Source organism: Thalassophryne amazonica, chromosome 4 (genome assembly GCF_902500255.1).
Source record: "Thalassophryne amazonica chromosome 4, fThaAma1.1, whole genome shotgun sequence".
Taxonomy (NCBI): Eukaryota; Metazoa; Chordata; class Actinopteri; order Batrachoidiformes; family Batrachoididae; genus Thalassophryne; species Thalassophryne amazonica.
Window position 1 is genome coordinate 132,831,138 of NC_047106.1, and position 24,573 is coordinate 132,855,710.

Here is a 24,573-nt window from a genome sequence, read left to right on the forward strand (position 1 = left end):
CGGGTCCGCGGTCTTCTATTACAAAATAATGTTGAATTTATGTGGAAATGATTGTTGTACAAAAGCTTCAGATATCTGTCGCTGAGATAGATGATGACTGGAGTGCAGTTTTAAGCAGAAATGAGGTGATAATCGGTGGATCGCAGCTGACGCTCCGAAATGACAAATACACAGTGAAGGCAGAGGGGACCAATTATGAGAGGGGACCGCTCAGTCAGAGCCGGCCCAAGGCATACGCCAACTACGCGGTCGCTTAGGACCTCCACGCCACCAGGGGGCCCCGAGAGCACCCAGACGTTGTGATAAAAAAGTAAATATATACATGAAATTAAAATAATATTGAATAATTTAAATGAAATTGTATTACATCCGAAAAAAATTAATTCATTTTGACAAAATACCATACTAGGGTTAATTGATGCCTCCTGTTGGCTGCTGCCACCGTTGGGCAAATTTAGATGCACCGCTTGGGTCAGGTGGTCGATGACTAATCGTGAGGAACGAAGTGAGTGAAAGTCATGAAAAGAAATGATCCCTCTGGAGCGGAGAAAAGAAAAAAGAAGTTGGAAGACGAAAAAAAAAACAACAAGACAAAGGTAGGTTTGCATGTCCAATATTACAATTTTTGTTCTTATTTGCGAAATGCTCCGTTCGTTTAGTGTAAAGTGCTTTAGGTGTCTTAAAGTCAAAGGCGATTTTGCTGTGACTTTAAAAATGTCAGAAAATAAGTGATCAAATATATACTGTTGTGTGTACATGTCAGTGACTAAATATGCGCTACAACGCGCTCAACTTTTGTTCAGAATCAGCTTCTTATCACTGGTAACGACGCGGCTTTCCTCTCACTCAAACCCGCAGCTTCACAGTGCTTTAAACAGCGTCCACAGACTTCAATAGCGACACAAAGCATGCAGTGAAACGAGACGAGTCATTGGATAAATGCTGGGCTTTGTCCCGCCCATCGGACGCTCAGCGTGTCTGGGGGTCTATGGGGCAGTGGGCTGGCCTCGTCTGGCCCGGACGCTCAGCTTCTGCATGATGATTGGATGATCTGTCTGAGGCTGAATCCCTTTTTGATTGACAGTGAAATGAGCGAATCAGTGATCTTTTGGTGTAAACATCCGTGGGAGCATTTTTAAATTTTCATTCTGTTCTGAGTTGAACCGGAGACTTTCTTAATCCTCTTAGCTGCATGTTCTTTGTTAAAAACGACTAGCGACAAATCGAGCTTCTGTTTCAGGTGTTTTTTTTTGTAGCTGCTTGTGTTTGGAGACTGACTTCTATCACTCTTTCTGACTTCTATCGCAGTTTCTGTCCCTACCGAGCAGCGGGTGCTGCTGAGCTCCTCCACCGTCACAAAGCGCTCACAGGCGGACACACTTCACACCAGCCTCGCGTCAGGCCCAGCTAGCGAGCTAGCTAGGTAACAAGCTGCACATAATGGCAGACAATTTGGATGTTGTGGACCGGATTTTGGCGAAGCCATTTGATAGTCTTCCTTACGAAGAAAAACTTAGAGTTAAACAGCAGGGCAGATCAACTCCTCAGATTAATTTGGTGCAAAAGGTGGGAAAAGTAGCTCAGCTCTCAATGGTTTGCAGGCCAAAGTTAAAGCTATAGCCCCCAGTGCAATGTTTGTGCATTGCTATGCACACATATTGCTATTTTGTTGTGGATTTCTATGTTCATTTTGGAGATTATTTAAGTATTGTATTTATTATTTAAGTATTTAATTTTGATTACAACTTTATTTTTCTGTAAGATAATGTGAATGTCATTTGATTCTATTTTGTATTTGGATATTGAACATTTTGCACATCTGAAAGAAATTAAACTATTTAACGTGTTTACTATAAATGCAGTCTCCTGCCTGCTGATGTTACTTTCAAATAGTTAAATTAATGAGCCATACTTATACATCACTCTGTATGTAGAAGTTAATTAAAACATATTTATGAGTTTGCTACCCCTTTAAGGTTAAAAACAAGAATGACACCGGTATGATGTAAGATAATTACAAATAATGCTAATGATTGTGGGTATGTTACGCAACAGTGTGTCCTATGGAATAATGAGGCATCTGGTGCTGAGGTGATGGTAGGGGGGCCCCCAAATGAAATTCTGCTTAAGGCCCCATAAAGGCTTGGGCCGGCCCTGCGCTCAGTTGACAACGCTGGTGCTTATCTCCGGATTCCACTGCATCAAAGGAATGCGAGTCTGCGATTCACCCTGGACAGGACACCAGTCTGATGCAGGTTACTTCCCCAGCTGAGAACAGTGCCCAATTACAGCTGGGTGGACTGAGACAATGTCAATTAAGTGTTTTGTCCAGGGACACAGACAGGAACTCAGGTCTACATATCGACAGGCCAGGGGCCTCATGTACAAAGACTTGCATGCAATTCCTACTAAAAAATGGTATACGCCAAAACCCAGAAACTGGCGTAAGCACAAAAATATTCGAACGTATCAAAGTGTGCGTAGGCATGGATCCACGCATGTTCCATTTGTACATCCCACTGGATGTGGAACTGAGTGTGGAACCAAACTCCTCCCTGGCCACGCCACATTTAAATATGTAATTTCATGTAAATTGCGCTTTAATGTTGGAATGTGATGTACCTGGATAACATTCGGATGATTGCGTTCCACACAGCTGGTGGCTCGACTCAAGGTTGACTGGCACACTCCTGACTGATCGGCCAGCTCACATCGGAATGTCCGTATTTCTAGGAAGCGCAGCGTGGTCAGTGCCTGTGTGGGCACAGACAACCCCTGGCTCCTTGTTGTATTGCGCTCTGGGCCGGTCGCAGTTCTGTGTGCAACTCCAGCATCAGTGGCCTCGATAATCGACATCAGCTTGTGAGCCAATTATTGTCATTTGCAAGTAACTCCTCGCCTTCCCTGAATACACGCTCATGTCCAATTGCACCATTTGTAAGGTCCTCTGACGCTAAGGCAGCCAGTGTTAGTGCCATTTTACGCATCACTTTGTGCATGGTTTTATATACATCCATATAATTGTGAACACGTGGGTGTGTTAATTGCTCATCACTGTGTAGCTGATGTGCACATCACTGATGACCTCTTGTTTTCACACTATTAACGGTTCCCAGCGTCACCTCTACATGTCTGCAGTGGAACAACAGCTGTAGAAACGTGCGCAAGCCAGCCACGATTTTTGTCTGATGCACTGCACATTTCCATGGTCATTTCACTTTCGATACATCTGAACACTGGTGTGGAGATGGACGTACAGCAGGTTTTTGTGCGTACGCATGTTTTGTACAAGAGGCCCCAGTTCCTTATATACCTCACTCACTCATAGTAGAGAAGCTTGAATCTTCGACTGGACTGGGTTGCTTGACGCGAGGACGTTTCGCTTCAAATCGCAGAAATTTCCTCAGCTAAAATTCTTGCTCTGGTAGTCTGACTTCTGTCTTGACTCTTGTAGAGAAGAACAAACAGAAGCCACAAAGCTGGAGTTTTAAACCTAACCAGACCCCTCCTACCGAGAGACAGACTGCTAAGGCTAGTGACTAATGTGACTCCCCTCGGTAGGAGGGGTCTGGTTAGGTTTAAAACTCCAGCTTTGGTGGCTTCTGTTTATTCTTCTCTACAAGAGTCAAGACAGAAGTCAGACTACCAGAGCAAGAATTTTAGCTGAGGAAGCTTCTGCGATTTGAAGCGAAATGTCATCGCGTCAAGCAACCCAGTCCAGTCGAAGATTCAAGCTTCTCTACTATGGAAACCACCTGGACAACTGAGAGCCTACACAGAAACTCACTCATCTTCAAGTGCTTATTTCAGTTAAGGGTCACGGGGGGGCTGGAGCCTATCCCAGCAGTCATAGGGCATGATGTGGGGTACAGCTTGGACAAGATGCCAGACTGTTGCAGGGCCAAATATAAACAAACAAACACATTAACACCCACACGCACAGACAATTTAAAGTTTCTAATTCATCAAACCTGCATGTCTTTGGATGTGATAGGAAGCCAGAGCACCCGCACACAAAAACAAGGAGAACATGCAAACTCCACACAGAAAGGACACACGTGGGAATCGATCCCATGATTTTCTCACTGTGAGGCAACAGTGGTCCCCTTATATACCTGCTCTACAGATATTGTACTAATGAACCATTTAAGAAGTCTGTGCTCCAGTATTTCTGATACTATTGTGCTATTTAATTTGCTTGTTAGCAATGACAGCAGGTAGGTATTTTGGCTGGCCACAAGCCAGTCATAATTTTTAATACTTCAACCCAAACCTCTGGTGATGAAAACCATCACCCAGTCCAGAAAAAAATATGTAATAAAACACCCAAACCAAGGTAACCCTGTTAGCCTTAGTTTGTTTTATTGTTGTTGCCTGTGTGCTTGCTCTAGGGGTTGGTAACATTAGACCTTACTTGTGTGAAGCCCCTTGAGGCAGTCTGAGATTCAAGCTTCATTCATGTCACAGTGGTCGTGCCCACGCTCCATCTCTTTACTTATTTATGGGTTGGCCTGGACTTTGACGGAGTCAGGCACTGCCAAGATGGCGACTCCCAAAACAGCGTTATTTGAGTGTCAAATCAGCTGTTCAGAGAACACTGAAGTAACAGAATGGAGGGTGTGTCTAGTATATGTGATGTGGCATCATGTTGCACTATGGTTACATGTTGCAGGTTCTTTATTAACCTGCGATGTGGCCAGTCTGAGGACAGTGACATCGCCATCCACTTTAACCCTCGATTTGACGGCTGGGATAAGGTGGTCTTCAACACCTGCCAGGATGGCTCATGGGAGTCAGAGGAGAAAACTCATGACATGCCTTTCTCCAAAGGACAGGCCTTTGAAATGGTCATCGTCGTCACTGCAGAGGGGTACCAGGTCAGAAGGTCAACAACGCACACCTATGGCCTCCATTTTCTGAAAGCAGACGAGATAAAACATGTCTGACATTGTTTTGTTGCAGTTCAAAGTCAATGGAGAAGACTTCTACACGTATGCACACCGAATCCCTGTGGAGAGAGTGTGCGCTCTGCACATCGCCGGAGATGTTAACATACAGACAATTAACGTCATTGGGGTGAGACCTGCACTCGCCGATGTCTGCTGTTTCATGCTTTTAGCTCTGGAACAGAAATCCAACAAACATCATGAAACCCTGCTGAGCACTGATGCTGTCAAGCAGATATATACCAATTACAACATTTAAACACAGCTAAAGGCTCAGTGTAAAGAAAAAAAAAGTTATTAACCATTCATGGACTCAAGAACCATCACCATTGACACTCAGGATCTTAACATATACCCCATGTGTCTCCAAACTAATTATCAGAAAAGCTGAAGTCTTTTACATTCTGAGAAACCAGAATATAAAAGATGGAGAACCACGCCCTACTTTTTCTGGGTCAGGCTCAAAAGTTCTCAAACAGCCCTCACATATTGATGTTCTGATGAAGTCTTGATTCCACTGTTTTGGAATGGAGCAGCATGCCCCATGATTGAGGAGGTTGGGGGATCAGTGTCTCGCTGAAGCACACTTTTACACTCAGTGACATTTGATTAATCAAACTGATCACCTCTGAGTGGACAACACCCTCTGTCAGCTGAGCTACAGCTATTTTCTTCAAGCCTCTGGATGTGTGCTGGAAACTTAGTAACACCAACTTTCAACATCTTAAACTAATCACCAAATACAGCTGTACTTGAAAAAAGGAAAAACCAACAATTAGCATAATTCACTCATTCATTTTCTGAATCCGGGTCCAGGTGGCGTTGGCAGTCCACCAATTAGGTCAGCTCACACGTTACCTATTCTCAGCCAAGTTCTCTTCTTGCTGTGGGATCTTGAGCCAGGTGGGAAATATAATCCCTCCAGCATGTTCTGGGTCTTCCCCAGGCCCCCTCCCAGTTGAATTTGCCTGGAAGACCTCCCTAGGGAGATGACCAGGGGGCATCTTGACGAGATGTCCCAATCAGTTCAGTTGGCTCCTTTCAATGGGGAGAAGCAACGAGTCCCTCCTGGATATTTGAGCTTCTCATCCTGTCTTGGAGTGTAAGCTCAGATATCGATGGAAGAATCTCATTTCCACCCCTGGTAAACATGGCCTTGTTCTTTTGATCATTACCTACAGCTGATGACCATAGGTGAGGATAGGAACATAAATTGACTGGTAATTCGAAAGTCTTGCTTTCTAGCTCAGCTCTTGCGTCTGTAGGACATCAGATGCAGCCCCAGAGTGTATGTTGATCTCACACTCCACCTTTCCCCCACTGATGAACAAGACCCTAAGATATTTGAACTCCTTCACTTGGGGTAGTAACTTTCCCCTGACCCATAGGGGACAGTCCACTCATTTTCAGCAGACCACCATGGTCTCAAATTACAATTACAGTTAAAATTTGTATCAAAAGACAAATTAAAACATGTAAGCTTTCACTGGTTTTGTATTACGTTTGCATAGTCAACCTGCTAGGTTTTCAGCCAACTCACCCTCCGGTCACACGACACTAATGGACGAGACTGAAGCCAAAACAAAACAAGAAATCTGGACTTATGCTGACTTTCTGAGACATCGTTTAACCGTTGTCCAGCTTCGTTCCTGCAGCTGGCGCTTTGTCAGAATTTTCAAACTGTTGAAAAATGTGAACGAATCCCGACAACAACCTCAATTCGTCCGTATTTCGATTTGCTTTCTGGCTCCTCATCATTTGCGTAGTTCCTGTACCGTCAGCGTTCCATTTGACTGTTGTCCAACTTCGTACAACCTCCCAAGTCCGACGTCCTGCATGAACATTGATGATATCTGCACGTATCAATAGCTAAAGCTCAGATGAGCTGAACATAACATCCTTGTATTGCTGATGACTCATCCATGTGTGGGATGGAAAGCAACGTTTTCATACAGAAACAATCGCGGCAAGAACGTTTTATCAACTACTTTAACTATTTACACACATTCCAGCTGTTTATGGATGGAACGTGTGTGTGCGCACATGTTGTGAAGACAAACCTGTTGTCAAGACAACAGGTTTGTTTAGTTCTTTTTTGCCCTCTTGATTTGCAGGGTTTTCAGTGATGGGAGAAGTTTAGGATCATTCATCCACCTTTTCTTGACAATTTGTGACTTTGTAACTTTTTTCCTTCGTTCAGCTAATGCCGTGTGCCGTGTGACCAGGTCCTCACGTGCAGTAAAAGTAAATGATATTAATGCAGTAAGAGTGATGCATGTACCCGTTTCACTGTCCTCCAATGTGAATAATTACCTCCGCCAACGAAGTTGGAGCAGGTTATGTTTTCTACCCTGTTTCTTTGTTTGTCTGTTTGTTTGTGAAGAGCCTGGAGCCCACAATTTTCATATATCATTATGAAATTTTTACTGATGACTCATATCCTTATAGGCAAGAACTGATTCAATTTTCAAGGCCAAAGTCAGGAAAAATCTTGTAAAATTTGAAAAATCCAATTTTTAACGTTGAATGAATTTTCAACATTTCATAACTGTCAAAAAACGATCAAATTTCTTTCATATTTGAGAGTGTTGTGTAGGATGGTATCCTTTATCAATTGACAAAGCTTGATCTGAATCTGATCCGGACTGTGGATTTTGTGGACATTTGAATTTAATATTGAAAAGCCCATTTGATATACTTTTTACATTATATCTCAATCAAAAGTGCCTCAGTCACTCTTATTTGTGACAATGAGGTTCAAACTGGCACTCTCAGTGAACACATTAAGTTTGATATTATATTTTATCTTATGAAAAGCCACTTCTAACAGGACTTTGTGAAAATTTTTTCCAAGTTAATAATTTGTAGAATTGGAATCTAGTGTTGGTGGAGGTTTGTGCTCTATGAGCACAGTGCTCTAGTTATTACTGTGATTTGAAAAATCATGAGACCTTTTCATGTGATTCATGTAATATCCAGTTTGGATTTACTGGAATTTACAAAAAATGAACTGGATTTACTCTAACAGTTTCTTTGTTTCAGGGTGGGATGGGAGGCGGCATGGGAGTAAGTATTTTGAAAGTTTTGTTTCTTTCAGGTCTGTGATGATTTATAAAATTGTAAAAAAAATAAATGAAATTTATTACTGTACAGTATTTACTGTAATGTGATCAATCAATTTAAACAGGGTGGATATCCAGGAGGTGGCATGGGGGTATGTTATCCTTATTTTGATTTTCTATTTGAAAATTACTTTTATTATGACAGAAAATACAATGGAATGCAACTATTTATCCAGGAAGGATACCCAGGTGGATATCCAGGTGACATGGGATGTGGAATGGGGGCGAGTTTTTTTTTTTTTTTAATAATCTAAATCAGTGTCAGATTCAGTTGATGATATTGCTTTCTGTTACAAGTACATCTCAGAATTTACTTTATGGATACAGAAATCTAAATGATAAATATCATAACATAAATTACATGCACAGCACACCAGATGGTATGTGCAGTCGATTATATCAGATTTTTGAGAGGAAAACACTCAAATATGCTGTCACAGAGTTCTGCAGTGGATATCGAGCTGTGTTGTCATGAAACTGCTGAACTGAGTTACAGATGAAACTACATCCCTACCTTAAATGTCCAAACCCCACCCAAAATTTCATAATGACTATCTGATCAGTAATAAACCAACCGTAAACCTGCCTGGACTCGGCTTCAAACGCCACTGACCAGCTGAGTTGTTCAGCCTTCACAACTACACTGAAAAAAGAGAATGTTTGAACCAACTTAAAGTGTTACAATTTGTAAAAACCTGAATTCTAACTTACAAACTTAAGTTCAAACAACTTAATTCATTCAGGTTTTTACAAATTGTAACACTTTTTTTAAGTTGGTTCAAACATTCTCTTTTTTTCAGTGGATTAAAACAATTACAACATGAACTTTATTATATGCTCATTTGGAATAACTCATTAAATTGAAGTTTTATTGGAAGCAAGTCTTCAGCGTCATCAGGTAGGTGCCTTTTCAATAACTGGTATTTAGTTGAGATGGACCCATGATACCAAAAAGGCTTGATGGTGAGTTCTAGTGCTACACGCACTTACACCTGCCTTAATTACGGTTCAGATTGCTTCTATTCGTGAACCTTAAGTCACTCCTAAAACTATTATATATTTGAAGAAAGTCGATGCAACAAGATATTTCCGGGAACATGCTTTGATGGCATGCATCACTGTATCCAGCCTGGGTCCAGTCTGTCCCCCAGACTTTTGAAATTACCACCTGTAGCCAGGTGAAACATGGGTGTCCCCTTGGACGTCTCCAGCCACTGAGGAACTCTTGTGCTGACCACACCCAGAGGAATGTGCCATACGGCCTTCGTCCTTGGGCAACAATGATCCCTCGGGGTGACATTCCATTATGCTGCCCTCCAAACCAGTCACCATTTGTTTTATTATACATCTGTGTAGTTAAGTTTATCTTTACGATTGTGTGAAAAATTTGCTAAGTCATTTTTTATTCTTTTTGTTTTTGGTTATTTTTACTAGAAACAAATAATTTAAATTTACTAGAAACAAATAATTAATTTAAATTTCATTCATACATAAAAAAATTCTCAAATCTATACAATTCCAGTAGAATTACATATAAATTCAATAGAATTATTGCAAGAACTGTCCCAGTTCATGGTCGAGTGTGGCAGAGGGAAGCTTCTCGAACTCGTGGGGTGAAACACTATGCAAATCTGTCCCGTCGTCCTTCGTTAAAAACTCCTTGAACAGTGCGGAACTTTTCTTGATACTGTTCGCGGTACTCTCACTGACTTTCTTGGATAGAAGAGCGTTTATCCCATCAGTATCCACGGACGCAAACCTTCTGCTCTCTGCCATGATGTCGTCTGTGACGCATCACCCCTTGTGCAAAACACTGTTGCCCCGTTATGACAAAATCGGTCCGCAATAATACAATAACATGCTTTTGGAGAGCGGTATGCATTTTCAGAGGCCCGACGTCCATGCCCAGTCGCCCACAATGACAGCTATTCGCCCGAGTTAGACAAGGGTGAATAGCTGTCATTGTGGGTGACGGCATGGATGGAGGGACTGAGAAAAATGCATACCACACGACAACAGCATGTTATTTGCATTATTATCACTTTTTTACTGAGATACACAACGCGTAACGTGTACATAAAAAGTTGGCTCACTTAACTTTTGTCGAGTCGGCTGGTGCGCACTGTTCTCCAAATTCGGTAGTGCGCCCTCATCAAGCTGGCTGCTTTAGCTGCTGTTCATTGTCGTACTATCCATGACAAAATCATCCGGAATATCCATATTGGGACCAAAACACACTTCTCGCCTTTTCATCTTTTCCTCTGCGGACAGTTCCCCCCCCCCCCCCCCCCCCCCCCCCCGTGGACAGTTCTTGGGATGACGTCATTTGTTTACGCACAGGGGGCGGGTATAGCCAGATAGCGTTGACGTAAATCTACGATACCGGCCGAGCAACACCCCGGTAAAGTGATAATAATCACTCATAATGTTGCCCGAAACAATTCAATTCAATTTTATTTATATAGCACCAAATCACAACAAACAGTTGCCCCAAGGCGCTTTATATTGTAAGGCAAGGCCATACAATAATTACGGAAAAACCCCAAAGGTCAAAACAACCCCCTGTGAGCAAGCACTTGGCGACAGTGGGAAGGAAAAACTCCCTTTTAACAGGAAGAAACCTCCAGCAGAACCAGGCTCAGGGAGGGGCAGTCTTCTGCTGGGACTGGTTGGGGCTGAGGGAGAGAACCAGGAAAAAGACATGCTGTGGAGGGGAGCAGAGATCAATCACTAATGATTAAATGCAGAGTGGTGCATACAGAGCAAAAACAGAAAGAAACACTCAGTGCATTGTGGGAACCCCCCAGCAGTCTAAGTCTATAGCAGCATAACTAAGGGATGGTTCAGGGTCACCTGATCCAGCCCTAACTATAAGCTTTAGCAAAAAGGAAAGTTTTAAGCCTAATCTTAAAAGTAGAGAGGGTGTCTGTCTCCCTGATCCGAATTGGGAACTGGTTCCACAGGAGAGGAGCCTGAAAGCTGAAGGCTCTGCCTCCCATTCTACTCTTACAAACCCTAGGAACTACAAGTAAGCCTGCAGTCTGAGAGCGAAGCGCTCTATTGGGGTGATATCGTACTATGAGGTCCCTAAGATAAGAAGGGACCTGATTATTCAAAACCTTATAAGTAAGAAGAAGAATTTTAAATTCTATTCTAGAATTAACAGGAAGCCAATGAAGAGAGGCCAATATGGGTGAGATATGCTCTCTCCTTTTAGTCCCCGTCAGTACTCTAGCTGCAGCATTTTGAATTAACTGAAGGCTTTTCATGGAACTTTTAGGACAACCTGATAATAATGAATTACAATAGTCCAGCCTAGAGGAAATAAATGCATGAATTAGTTTTTCAGCATCACTCTGAGACAAGACCTTTCTAATTTTAGAGATATTGCGTAAATGCAAAAAAGCAGTCTTACATATTTGTTTAATATGCGCTTTGAATGACATATCCTGATCAAAAATGACTCCAAGATTTCTCACAGTATTACTAGAGGTCAGGGTAATGCCATCCAGAGTAAGGATCTGGTTAGACACCATGTTTCTAAGATTTGTGGGGCCAAGTACAATAACTTCAGTTTTATCTGAGTTTAAAAGCAGGAAATTAGAGGTCATCCATGTCCTTATGTCTGTAAGACAATCCTGCAGTTTAGCTAATTGGTGTGTGTCCTCTGGCTTCATGGATAGATAAAGCTGGGTATCATCTGCGTAACAATGAAAATTTAAGCAATGCCGTCTAATAATACTGCCTAAGGGAAGCATGTATAAAGTGAATAAAATTGGTCCTAGCACAGAACCTTGTGGAACTCCATAATTAACCTTAGTCTGTGAAGAAGATTCCCCATTTACATGAACAAATTGTAATCTATTAGATAAATATGATTCAAACCACCGCAGCGCAGTGCCTTTAATACCTATGGCATGCTCTAATCTCTGTAATAAAATTTTACGGTCAACAGTATCAAAAGCAGCACTGAGGTCTAACAGAACAAGCACAGAGATGAGTCCACTGTCTGAGGCCATAAGAAGATCATTTGTAACCTTCACTAATGCTGTTTCTGTACTATGATGAATTCTAAAACCTGACTGAAACTCTTCAAATAGACCATTCCTCTGCAGATGATCAGTTAGCTGTTTTACAACTACCCTCTCAAGAATTTTTGAGAGAAAAGGAAGGTTGGAGATTGGCCTATAATTAGCTAAGATAGCTGGGTCAAGTGATGGCTTTTTAAGTAATGGTTTAATTACTGCCAGCTTAAAAGCCTGTGGTACATAGCCAACTAATAAAGATAGATTGATCATATTTAAGATCGAAGCATTAAATAATGGTAGGGCTTCCTTGAGCAGCCTGGTAGGAATGGGGTCCAATAGACATGTTGATGGTTTGGATGAAGTAACTAATGAAAATAACTCAGACAGAACAATCTGAGAGAAAGAGTCTAACCAAATACCGGCATCACTGAAAGCAGCCAAAGATAACTATACGTCTTTGGGATGGTTATGAGTAATTTTTTCTCTAATAGTTAAAATTTTATTAGCAAAGAAAGTCATGAAGTCATTACTAGTTAAAGTTAAAGGAATACTCGGCTCAATAGAGCTCTGACTCTTTGTCAGCCTGGCTACAGTGCTGAAAAGAAACCTGGGGTTGTTCTTATTTTCTTCAATTAGTGATGAGTAGTAAGATGCCCTAGCTTTACGGAGGGCTTTTTTATAGAGCAACAGACTCTTTTTCCAGGCTAAGTGAAGATCTTCTAAATTAGTGAGACGCCATTTCCTCTCCAACTTACGAGTTATCTGCTTTAAGCTGCGAGTTTGTGAGTTATACCACGGAGTCAGGCACTTCTGATTTAAAGCTCTCTTTTTCAGAGGAGCTACAGCATCCAAAGTTGTCTTCAATGAGGATGTAAAACTATTGACGAGATACTCTATCTCACTTACAGAGTTTAGGTAGCTACTCTGCACTGTGTTGGTATATGGCATTAGGGAACATAAAGAAGGAAACATATCCTTAAACCTAGTTACAGCGCTTTCTGAAAGACTTCTAGTGTAATGAAACTTATTCCCCACTGCTGGGTAGTCCATCAGAGTAAATGTAAATGTTATTAAGAAATGATCAGACAGAATGGAGTTTTCAGGGAATACTGTTAAGTCTTCAATTTCCATACCATAAGTCAGAACAAGATCTAAGATATGATTAAAGTGGTGGGTGGACTCATTTACATTTTGAGCAAAGCCAGTTGAGTCTAATAATAGATTAAATGCAGTGTTGAGGCTGTCATTCTCAGCATCTGTGTGGATGTTAAAATCGCCCACTATAATTATCTTATCTGAGCTAAGCACTAAGTCAGACAAAAGTTCTGAAAATTCACAGAGAAACTCACAGTAACGACCAGGAGGATGATAGATAACAACAAATAAAACTGTTTTTTGGGACTTCCAATTTGGATGGACAAGACTAAGAGTCAAGCTTTCAAATGAATTAAAGCTCTGTATGGGTTTTTGATTAATTAATAAGCTGGAATGGAAGATTGCTGCTAATCCTCCGCCTCGGCCCGTGCTACGAGCGTTCTGGCAGTTAGTGCGACTCGGGGGTGTTGACTCATTTAAACTAACATATTCATCCTGCTGTAACCAGGTTTCTGTAAGGCAGAATAAATCAATATGTTGATCAATTATTATATCATTTACTAACAGGGACTTAGAAGAGAGAGACCTAATGTTTAATAGACCACATTTAACTGTTTTAGTCTGTGGTGCAGTTGAAGGTGCTATATTATTTTTTCTTTTTGAATTTTTATGCTTAAATAGATTTTTGCTGGTTATTGGTGGTCTGGGAGCAGGCACCGTCTCTACGGGGATGGGGTAATGAGGGGATGGCAGGGGGAGAGAAGCTGCAGAGAGGTGTGTAAGACTACAACTCTGCTTCCTGGTCCCAACCCTGGATAGTCACGGTTTGGAGGATTTAAGAAAATTGGCCAGATTTCTAGAAATGAGAGCTGCTCCATCCAAAGTGGGATGGATGCCGTCTCTCCTAACAAGACCAGGTTTTCCCCAGAAGCTTTGCCAATTATCTATGAAGCCCACCTCATTTTTTGGACACCATTTAGATAGCCAGCAATTCAAGGAGAACATGCGGCTAAACATGTCACTCCTGGTCCGATTGGGGAGGGGCCCAGAGAAAACTACAGAGTCCGACATTGTTTTTGCAAAATTACACACAGATTCAATGTTAATTTTAGTGACCTCCGATTGGCGTAACCGGGTGTCATTACTGCCGACGTGAATTACAATCTTACCAAATTTACGCTTAGCCTTAGCCAGCAGTTGCAAATTTCCTTCAATGTCGCCTGCTCTGGCCCCCGGAAGACAACTGACTATGGTTGCTGGTGTCGCTAACTTCACATTTCTCAAAACAGAGTCGCCAATAACCAGAGTTTGATCCTCGGCGGGTGTGTCGCCGAGTGGGGAAAAACGGTTAGAAATGTGAACGGGTTGGTGGTGTACACGGGGCTTCTGTTTAGGGCTACGCTTCCTCCTCACAGTCACCCAGTCGGCCTGCTTTCCAGGCTGCTCGGGATCTGCCAGAGGGAAACTAACGGCGGCTAAGCTACCTTTGTCCGCACCGACTACAGGGGCCTGGCTAGCTGTAGAATTTTCCACGGTGCGGAGCCGAGTCTCCAATTCGCCCAGCCTGGCCTCCAAAGCTACGAATAAGCTACACTTATTACAAGTACCATTACTACTAAAGGAGGCCGAGGAATAACTAAACATTTCACACCCAGAGCAGAAAAGTGCGGGAGAGACAGGAGAAGCCGCCATGCTAAACCGGCTAAGAGCTAGTAGCTGCGCTAAGCTAGCGGATTCCTAAAAACACGCAAAGTGAATAACGTGTAAATAATTTAGAGGTGATTCGGCAGAGGGAGTGCTTTAGTTAAGGCACGTGAAGATTACACTGTGAAACAAATCGTTATCTAGTTAACTAGATCAATCTAACTGCACAGATTAAACAGCTAACAGATACAGCAAAACAGCAAAACACCGCTGTGCTCCGGAACAGGAAGTGATACAATACCGCAGTGAGAGCCAACCACCAGTAGAGGCAAGCAAGAAGCAACAGTGCAGAATCAGTCAATAATGTGGCTATTGTTAATTTTGGATGATTTATTGTGAAAAGTATTGCAATTATAACACGCGAATCAGCCAATCAGAACAAAGGATTTCAGTCAGATGTATAATAATGCTGATCCTCCTCATCTTAGTCTCTCTATGCAACAGCCAAAGCTGATTTGCCACGGTTGCTAAAAGCTAGCTAGAAATTAAAGCAACTAAGCCAAACAAATCTGTGATGTGACTATAATGAGCTAAATAAACACAATACTGCACAATGAAAGTGTGTCATAAGATTAAACAAATACACAAGGTTAGCTATTACCAACAAAACCTGCTAACAATAAACAGTTTATGATCTATTTTGTTGCTAACCTATCAACCCAGCTAGCAAACACCCACCAATGCACAAACCCTGCTAACATTGCCTGAGGCCTACCTTACTAAACTGTCAGCCTAAAAAAACCAGCATGAACACAACTGAGGGGGGAAAAAAATCCTTTTTGTATTTGTTTTAACACAGGGTGGCTATCCAGGAGGAATGGGAGGTGGTATGCAGGTATGAAGACAGTTTTATTATCGGTACATCTTACTTGCATAATTTCTTCTTCAAGAGCTAACTTTTGTATCAGTATATAATCAGTTCACCATACTGGATAACCAGAGGTGGGATGAAGTCACCAGCAAGTCACTCTCAAGTCATGAATCTGCAAGTCTCAAGTCAAGTTCCAAGTCAAGTCTCAAGTCATAATGACCACTAATTGTTTGCAAGCTGACTTGTGACTTGAGACCTGCAGACTGATGACTTGAGAATGATTTGACAGTGACTTTGTCCCACCTCTGTGGATAACTATTGCACTAAACAACCCATTTCTCTGGATTTTGTTGACACAGGAAGGATACCCAGGATCACATCTGCCGGTGATAAAACTACATGACCACATTAAATATCCAAAAATAAAATTAGATATATGCATGTTTTTCTTTATTGTTAATCTGAAATGAATGTCTGCTTTTAATGTTATTGCAGGTTATGGGTGGACAGCCAATATACAACCCTGTAAGTAATACTTAGCTAAAGTAGTAACTAATGGTTCAGCAGGTTTGTGTTGCTGATGGTAGTTATAAATACTGTATGGGTGCCGCGGACTTTACCCCAGTGCCATCTCATGGCCATTTTTGGCTGATGAAAACATTGCTGAAATCAGTACAAATATATGCAATTTGGTCACTTTTCAAAGGGGTGAGACTTGTCAATAAAGTCAGTTTAACATACAGTAGTGTTCAGAATAATAGTAGTGCTATGTGACTAAAAAGATTAATCCAGGTTTTGAGTATATTTCTTATTGTTACATGGGAAACAAGGTACCAGTAGATTCAGTAGATTCTCACAAATCCAACAAGACCAAGCATTCATGATACGCACACTCTTAAAGCTATGAAATCGGGCTATTAGTAAAAAAAAAAAGTAGAAAAGGGGGTGTTCACAATAATAGTAGCATCTGCTGTTGATGCTACAAACTCAAAACTATTATGTTTACTATTATGAACCAAAAGATTTAGATGAGCTGATATCTTTGGCTATTCGTCTAGATGATCGGATAAAGGAGCGTGGACGCGAGAGAGGGCGGACATCAGAGCGGGTCTTTTTGTCTCGGGGCTTTCCCCGACACAGATCAGGGCTGCCTCTTCTTCGCCCCACTGAGACTCCTCCGACGGGACCTCTGGCTCCTCTTGTGGATGAGCCCATGCAGCTCGGACGAGCTGAAGCCGCCATATTGTCCCGGTCACATAAGCGTCAAGAAAGAGAACAATGACGTATCTCCAGGTGTTCTTAGACAGGCATAATAATGGACACAAAAAAAAGAAAAAATAAATAATAATAATAATAAAAAAAAGGGCAGACCTTTGGTTGTTTAGTTATTTGGGCTGTTTTTGTTTTCATGTAAGGGGTTATAAATTGTTTGGGGATTTTGAGGCGGTTCTGGTGGAGTGAACGACTGGCAGTTCGGAGCTCGGCTGGACTCAGGTAATCATAGGTTTTCATTTTTTGGACTTAGGTAATTTCTGTTTGAGGATTGGGTCGTTTTGTTTTGTTTTTTATTTCCCTGCAGGGTTTGCCGGTTGTTTTATTTGCCCCCGGGGTGGTTTAATGAAGTCCACCGGGGGTTGGATTTTGTGTTTTTTATGTTTCCTTCCAGGTTCCACCTCCAGGGTTGATGGGACGGTCCTCTGGGGGGGAATTGGCTTGTGGGGCCGACTAGCCAAGTGTGGCCGGGTCTGGGGTTCCTGGGTTGTGGGGAGGGTGCCTCATGGGGTTGATGGTACGGTCCTCTGGGGGGCGCTGTTGCTCCATGAATACCTGGGGACCTCTGTGGGATTCCGGCTTTGGCTGTTACTCCTGGAACTGGTGGTAAAGGTCTTCTGGGGGGTGTTGGGCTCTGCAAGTTGTTCTGGGGGGGTTGTTTGTTATTTTTCTTTGTGAATTTATGTTGGTATTGTGTTGTTGGGGCTATGTTGGGTTTTTGGATTTGGGTGTTTTTCTTTTCTTCCCGGGGTTGGATGGGACGGTCCCCTGGGGAGGGTTTGGGTGGGTTTTGTGTTTTTTTTCTTGTATGTTGGGTTGTATATGGGACTTTTGGGGTTTTTTGTTGATGCCAGCCAGCCTTCCAGCCGCGGTGCCCTGTCCTGCTGTCTGCGGTGGACCTTGGGAGCGTTACGCCGTCTGCTTCCTGACGAGGACCCCGGAGGGAGGTGCTGTTCTCGGGCCTGGTCTGTTCGGTCGCCGGGAGGCTTCCCGTTGATGGGGGGGTACTGTTGTGTGTTGGGGGGTTTGGCTGGACATTTTGGTGTTTTTCTTTTCTTTGCTAAAACAAAAAACAAGCTCACCATGTGATGGCACCTTCATAGCAAAATGTGTATAGTCAATAGCCCTGATTACATTTGGGAAATCAGCTCTCGCCGCAAAATGCGCTGTAATGTTGGAATGTGGCGTACCTGGATGTCATTCGGATGGTTGCGTTCCACATAGTTGGCATGGCTCGGCTCAAGCCTGACTGGCACACGCCTGACTGATCAGCCAGCTCACGCTGGAATGCCCATGATGCCAGGATGCCCGGTGTGGTCAGCACCTGTGTGGGCACACACAACCCCTGCCTTCTCGCCGTATTGCACTGTGGGCCGATTGCAGTTCTGTGCATAACTCCAGTCACAGTGGCCTTGGTAATCAAAATCGTTTTATGAGCCAGTTATCATCATTTGGAAGTAAATTCTCGCGTTCCCTGAGTACACACTCACGTCAGATTGCACCATTTGCAATGTGCTTTAACAAAGCTAACACAGCCACTGTTCATGCCATTTTACGCATCACTTTACACGTGCTTTTATATCCATCCATATAATTGCAAGCATCTGGGTGTGTTAATTGTTCATCAGTGTGTCTCTGATGTGCACATCACTCTGATGACTTCTTCTTTTCACACTATTAATGGTTCCCAGCATCACCTTTACATGTCCACAGTGGAACAATAGCTGTTGAAACGTGCGTACGTACGCCAGTCAGGATTTTTGTGTGACGCACCGCACATTTCCACGGTCATTTCACTTTTGATACATCTGAACGTTCGCGTGGAGATGGACATACGCCAGGTTTTTGTGCGTAAGCACGCTTTGTACATGAGGCAGGTCATTGAATTTTAATGTTTTTGATATTAAGAATAGTGAAGTGGTATGTTCTTAACTGGCATTATGAATTACCCTCACGGCTCTTTCTTGTAGCGTCGATAGTAAGTATAGTGCACATTTATAAGTATTGCTCCAAGCGTCTGCACAGTAATTTAAATATGGTAAAACCAGTGAACAATCGAGAATGTGGAGTGATTTGTAGTCCAGCATGTGTACTGAGATACGTCTTGACAGTTTATTTTTTTTATGTTTTAAGTGAGGTTTACAGTTTTTGTCATCTATTGTTACACCAAGAAACTTAGTTTCATGAACTCTTTCTATATCCACACCATCTATTTGTACTTGCACTTAAGTCTCCTTATTACAGTTGCCAAACAACATGAGTTTAGTTTTACCTAAGTTTAATGACAATGTGTTCCTATCGAACCACCTCTTTAATTTGCACATTTGTACATATGCTAAACAAAGTGGTATTTCAATTGATCTGGTGCATCCAGTCTCATCAGACATTAAATGAGTTATTTGTTTGGCAAGTTGCAAGAAGATAGCATTTATTGTTTTTGAGATATTGTGTTAACACACTGGAGGAGCTGGATTCATTCATTTATCTATTCACCACTTCATTTTACATTGAACCCAGGGTTTTGCTTTTAGTTAATCCATGAAGGACTCCGTGTTCAGTGGCTTTAATGCTCTTGGAATTCCATCTTATCCGGACAAAAACTAAGCCGGACAACTTGAAGCTAAGTACAATTCACTGGTTCCCAGTCCTGGTCGATGGATCCAAAGTACTGCACATAATCAGCTATATCCAGCTCAGTCTCACAAGTTTTATTCGTGCTCCTGTCATGAAATGATTGAAATTTTCATAACAGGGTTTTGTTTAACTTACTATTACTACCCCTACCCTAACCCTAACCTCCATAACCTCCTTAATTTCATGCAGCTGTAATGGAATGTATTAGAGTCAATTTCTGTTCTCAATATGAACATTTTGCACTTTTCATGACAATATCACAAACCAATAGATTAATGTATATTTTGTGCTGCTGAATCATGACATGCCGTGAGACTGGGTTGCCTATATCAGGTGTGTTCGATTGTTCAGTCAGCAGTTGACTGGCTGGTTTGAGCAACTCTGGCCCACCCCTTGAGTGAGTTCTGGCAGATAACTCGAGCTGCCTTGCCGTGCATTCACTCATCAATCTCCACGTAATGCCCACTCACTTCCTGGACATAGGGCAGACTATTTAAGATGTGATTTCCCAGTTCTTGGGCAACACTGTGTTTTAGTGGTTAGCACTGTTGCGTCACAGTCAAATGGTTGTGGGATCATTTCTCACCTGGTCCTTTCTTTTTTGAAAGTTTACATGTTCTCCCCGTGTTTGCATGGGTTCCCTCTGGGTGCCCCGGCTTCCTCCCACATCCAAAGACATGTAGGTTAGGTGAATTGGTGACACTAAAATCGACCGTAGAGGTGTGTGCGGGTCTGAATGTGTTTGGTTTTCTATGTGTGGCCCTGTGACAGACTAGTGTCCTGTCCAGGGTGTACCCTGCCTCACACCCTGTGTCTGCTAGGATAGGCTCCAGCCCTCTGAAATCCTTGATTGGACTAAGTGGGTAAAGAAAATGGATGCATTTCTCATCTTGTCCCCTCCGGCTGTGAATTGCTGCTACCACTGTCTTAAAGTTGCTGTCTGCACTTTTTAATTTGGATATCTTATAATCACTCTCCAACACTGCAAATTCTAATCTGCATTATGTGTTATTGCTGCAATAAAGATTCTTAACATGAGTTGTCTGATTGAAGTGGAAAATGTGCAGTACTTTAGGTTCCAAGGACTAGAAGTGTAAAACTGGTCTAATTAATGATATGCTAAAGTTGACACTTCAATAACACCGTGGTCTTTACAGTGGCGCCTCCTTCAACCCAAAAATCGTGCGATAAGCGATGCTGTTGCCATAATTAGACTCTGTTGAACATCATCCTCCATGTGGTCAGGCAGTCTGAACCTTGTCTTCACAGTATTTTGTTTTAAAGTTGACTTATCTTGTCTTTGCTGTGTTTCAAGCCGATTCCCTACTCCAACATGATCCCAGGAGGGATGTTTGTAAAGAGGACCATCATCATCAGAGGCATGGTGTCCTATGGAGCAGAAAGGTGTGTTTGAGTGTACACAGTGGTGGGCACAGCAAACGTCTTTTTCTTTGTCTTTCAGCTGTTCCCGTTAGGGGTCGCCACAGCAGATCAATCATTTCCATCTCACTCTGTCACACCAACCACCTGCATGTCGTCCCTCAGCACATCCATAAACCTCCTCTTTGGGCTCCATCCTCAGCATCCTTCTCCCTATATACCCTGGGTCCCTCCTCTGCACATGTCCAAACCATCTCAATCGCGCCTCTCTGACTTTTTCTCCAAACCGTCCCACCTGAGCTGTCCCTCTGATATGTTCATTCCTAATCTTGCCCATTCTTGTCACTCCCAAAGAGAATCTCAACATCTTCAGCTCTGCCACCTCCAGCTCCACCTCCTGCCTTTTTATTAGTGCCACCGTCTCTAAACCGTACAACATAGCTGGTCTCACTACTGTTTTGTAAACTTTCCCCTTCACTCTTGCTGATATTCTTCGGTCACAAATCACTCCTGCCACCTTTCTCCACCCACTCCACCCTGCCTGCACTCTCTTCTTCACCTCTTTACTACACTCTCCATTACTTTGAACAGTTGACCCCAAATATTTAAACTCATCTCCTTTCACCACTTCTACTCCTTGTAACTGCACTATTCCACTGGGCTCCCTCCCATTCACACACATGTACTCAGTCTTGCTTCTACTGACTTTCATTCCCCTTCTCTCCAAAGCATATCTCCACCTCTCCAGACTAGACTCAACTTGCTCTCTACTCTCACTACAGATCACAATGTCATCTGCAAACATCATACTCCATGGGGCCTCCTGTCTGATCTCATCCGTCAACCTGTCCATCACCACTGCAAACAAGAAAGGACTCAGAGCTGATCCTTGGTGTAATCCCACCTCCACCTTGATTGAGTCTGTCATTCCTACTGCGCATCTCGCTGCTGTCACACTATTCTTGTACATGTCCTGCACTACCCTAACATATTTCTCTGCCACTCCAGACTTCCTCATACAATACCACAACTCTTCTCTTGGCACCCATCATAAGCTTTTTCTAAGTCCACAAACACACAATGTAACTCTTTCTGTCCTTCTCTGTACTTCTCCAACAGTATGCTCAGAGCAAACATTGCATCTGTAGTGCTCTTTCTTGGCATGAAACCATATTGCTGCTCACAGATCTTCACCTGTTTTCTAAGCCTAGCTTCTACTACTCTTTCCCATAATGTCATGCTGTGGCTGATCAGCTTTATGGCTCTGTAGTTACTGCAGCTCTGTTCTTGAAAATATGAACCAGCACACTTCGTCTCCACTCCTCAGGCATCCTCTCACTTTCCAAGATTTTATTAAACAATCTGGTTAGAAACTCTACTGCCATCTCTCCTAGACATTTCCATGCCTCCACTGGAATGTCATCTGGACCAACTGCCTTTCCACTCTTCATCCTCTTCATAGCAGCCCTCACTTTTTCCTTGCTAATCTCTTGTACTTCCTGATTTACTCTCACCACATCATCCAGCCTTTTCTCTCGCTCATTTTCTTTATTCATCAACTCTTCAAAATATTCCCTCCACCTTCTCAGCACACACTCCTCACTTGTCAGCACATTACCATGTGCATCTTTTACCACCCTAACCTGCTGCACATCTTTTCCAGCTCTGTCCCTTTGTCTGGCCAATCAGTACAAGTCCTTTCCTCCTTCCTTACTATTCAACTTCTTGTACTTCTCGCAATATGCCTTTTCCTTTGCTTTTGCCACTTCTCTTTTTGCCTTACGCTGTATCTCCTTGTACTCCTGTCTACTTTCTTCATCTCTCTGACTATCCCAAAATGTTTTTGCCAACCTCTTTATGCTTTCCTGGACCTCTTCATTCCACCACCAAGTCTCCTTGTCTTACTTCCACAGTCCAGATGTCATACCCAGTACTGTCCTAGCTGTCTCCCTCACCACATCTGCAGTACTTTTCCAGTTGTCCAAAATTGCTTCTCCTCCAACCAGTGCTTCTCTAACCTGCTCACTACATTTCACACAACAGTCTTCCTCCTTAAGCTTCCACCATCTGATCCTTTGTTGCACTCTCACTCTCTTCTTCTTCTTTACCTCTAAAGTCATCATACAAATAACTATCCTATGCTATCTAACGACAGTCTCTCCTGCCACCACCTTACAGTCTCTGATTTCTTTTAGCTTGCATCTCCTATAAAGAATGTAGTCCACCTGTGTGCACCTTCCTCCACTCTTATATGTAACCCTGTGCTCCTCCCTTTTCTTAAAGTAGGTATTCACCACAGCCATTTCCATCCTTTTTGCAAAGTCAACTACCATCTGTCCTTCCCCATTCCTATCCTTGATACCATATCTACCCATTACTTCCTCATCACCTCTGTTCCCTTCACCAACATGCCCATTGAAGTCAACTCCTATCACCACTCTTTCATGCTTGGGCACACTCTCCACCACCTCATCTAACACACTCCAGAAATCTTCTTTCTCCTTCATCTCACAACCTACCTGTGGGGCATATGCACTGATGATATTCATCATCACCCCTTTAATTTCCAACTTCACACTCATCACCCTGTCAGACACTTGCTTAACCTCCAACACACTTTTAACATACTCTTTCTTTAAAATGACCCCAACACCATTTCTCTTCCTGTCCTCACCATGGTACAACAACTTGTACCCACCGCCGATACTCCTGCTCTTACTTCCCTTCCCCTTGGTCTCTTGCACACACAATATGTCTACCTTTCTCCTCTCCATCATATCAGCCAGCTCTCTCCCTTTACCAGTCATACTACCAACATTCAAAGTCCCCACTCTCATTTCCACCCTTCTAGTTTTCTTCTTCTCCCGCTGTTTTTGGCAATGTTTTCCTCCTCTTCTTCGTCGTCTTCGCTCAGCAGTAGCCCAATTTCCACTGGCACCCTGTTGGGCAACAGCACCGGTGGCGGACGTTGTTAACCCGGGCCGCTACCGATTTGGTGTTGGAATTCGATTCTTAGTCTGCATAGTTGGGTTGGCTTGTTTTACACCGGATGCCCTTCCTGATGCAACCCTCCTCATTTATCCGGGCTTGGGACCGGCACTCAGAATGTACTGGCTGCACACCCCATGTGGCTGAGTTGTGGGCACAGCTAACTGAAAAGTTAAATTTGGTTGCCACTAATGCGCTAACTGAAAAATTAACTTTTTTAACATGAAGCCAACACACTCTGCAAAATGTAGCGGAAGGTATAGCTAACCTTTAGCATTTACTTGGCATAGTTTCAACTTTTAGCACTGCAGAGGCTTCCTAGCAAATTCAATGCAGCACTTGTATCTTTAAACACACTGTTGGCTGCTGCAAAAGCATCTCACTCCTCTTTAACGATGGCAGTGTAGATCAAAAGCAAAGCACTTTCACGCATGGTTTCATTTATAAACAGACTCATTCTGGACAGTTTATCAACACATTAACAGCAACACTGTCATTTTTACAAAGTGAAAATATTGCACTTTTAAAGTAATGAAGAAGAAAGAATAAAGAAGGTTTGAGTGCTAAACCAACACAAGCACCAAAAGGCATTA

At 42.7% G+C, this 24,573-nt stretch overlaps 1 protein-coding gene and 1 long non-coding RNA gene across 3 annotated transcripts in view; one reads left to right on the forward strand and one right to left on the reverse strand.

Annotated features, from left to right (window-relative positions):
• LOC117508765 (galectin-4-like) overlaps positions 1-24,573 on the forward strand; it is a 39,200-nt gene that overhangs the window by 5,477 nt on the left and 9,150 nt on the right. Inside the window, exons 3-11 of one of the 2 annotated variants that reach the window (XM_034168594.1) lie at positions 4,673-4,877; positions 4,963-5,076; positions 7,989-8,012; positions 8,134-8,160; positions 8,245-8,292; positions 15,695-15,730; positions 16,066-16,092; positions 16,202-16,231; positions 20,928-21,016. In XM_034168594.1, coding sequence (XP_034024485.1) covers positions 4,673-4,877; positions 4,963-5,076; positions 7,989-8,012; positions 8,134-8,160; positions 8,245-8,292; positions 15,695-15,730; positions 16,066-16,092; positions 16,202-16,231; positions 20,928-21,016 — 600 coding nt within the window. The remainder of the gene's footprint in view (positions 1-4,672; positions 4,878-4,962; positions 5,077-7,988; positions 8,013-8,133; positions 8,161-8,244; positions 8,293-15,694; positions 15,731-16,065; positions 16,093-16,201; positions 16,232-20,927; positions 21,017-24,573) is intronic. The other variant, XM_034168596.1, reaches the window with a different exon arrangement.
• Positions 6,020-23,461, reverse strand: LOC117508766. Its single transcript, XR_004560193.1, has 3 exons — positions 23,451-23,461; positions 23,323-23,325; positions 6,020-6,198 (listed from the first exon to the last, which is right to left on the reverse strand). It is a non-coding gene; the product is annotated as an uncharacterized LOC117508766 (long non-coding RNA).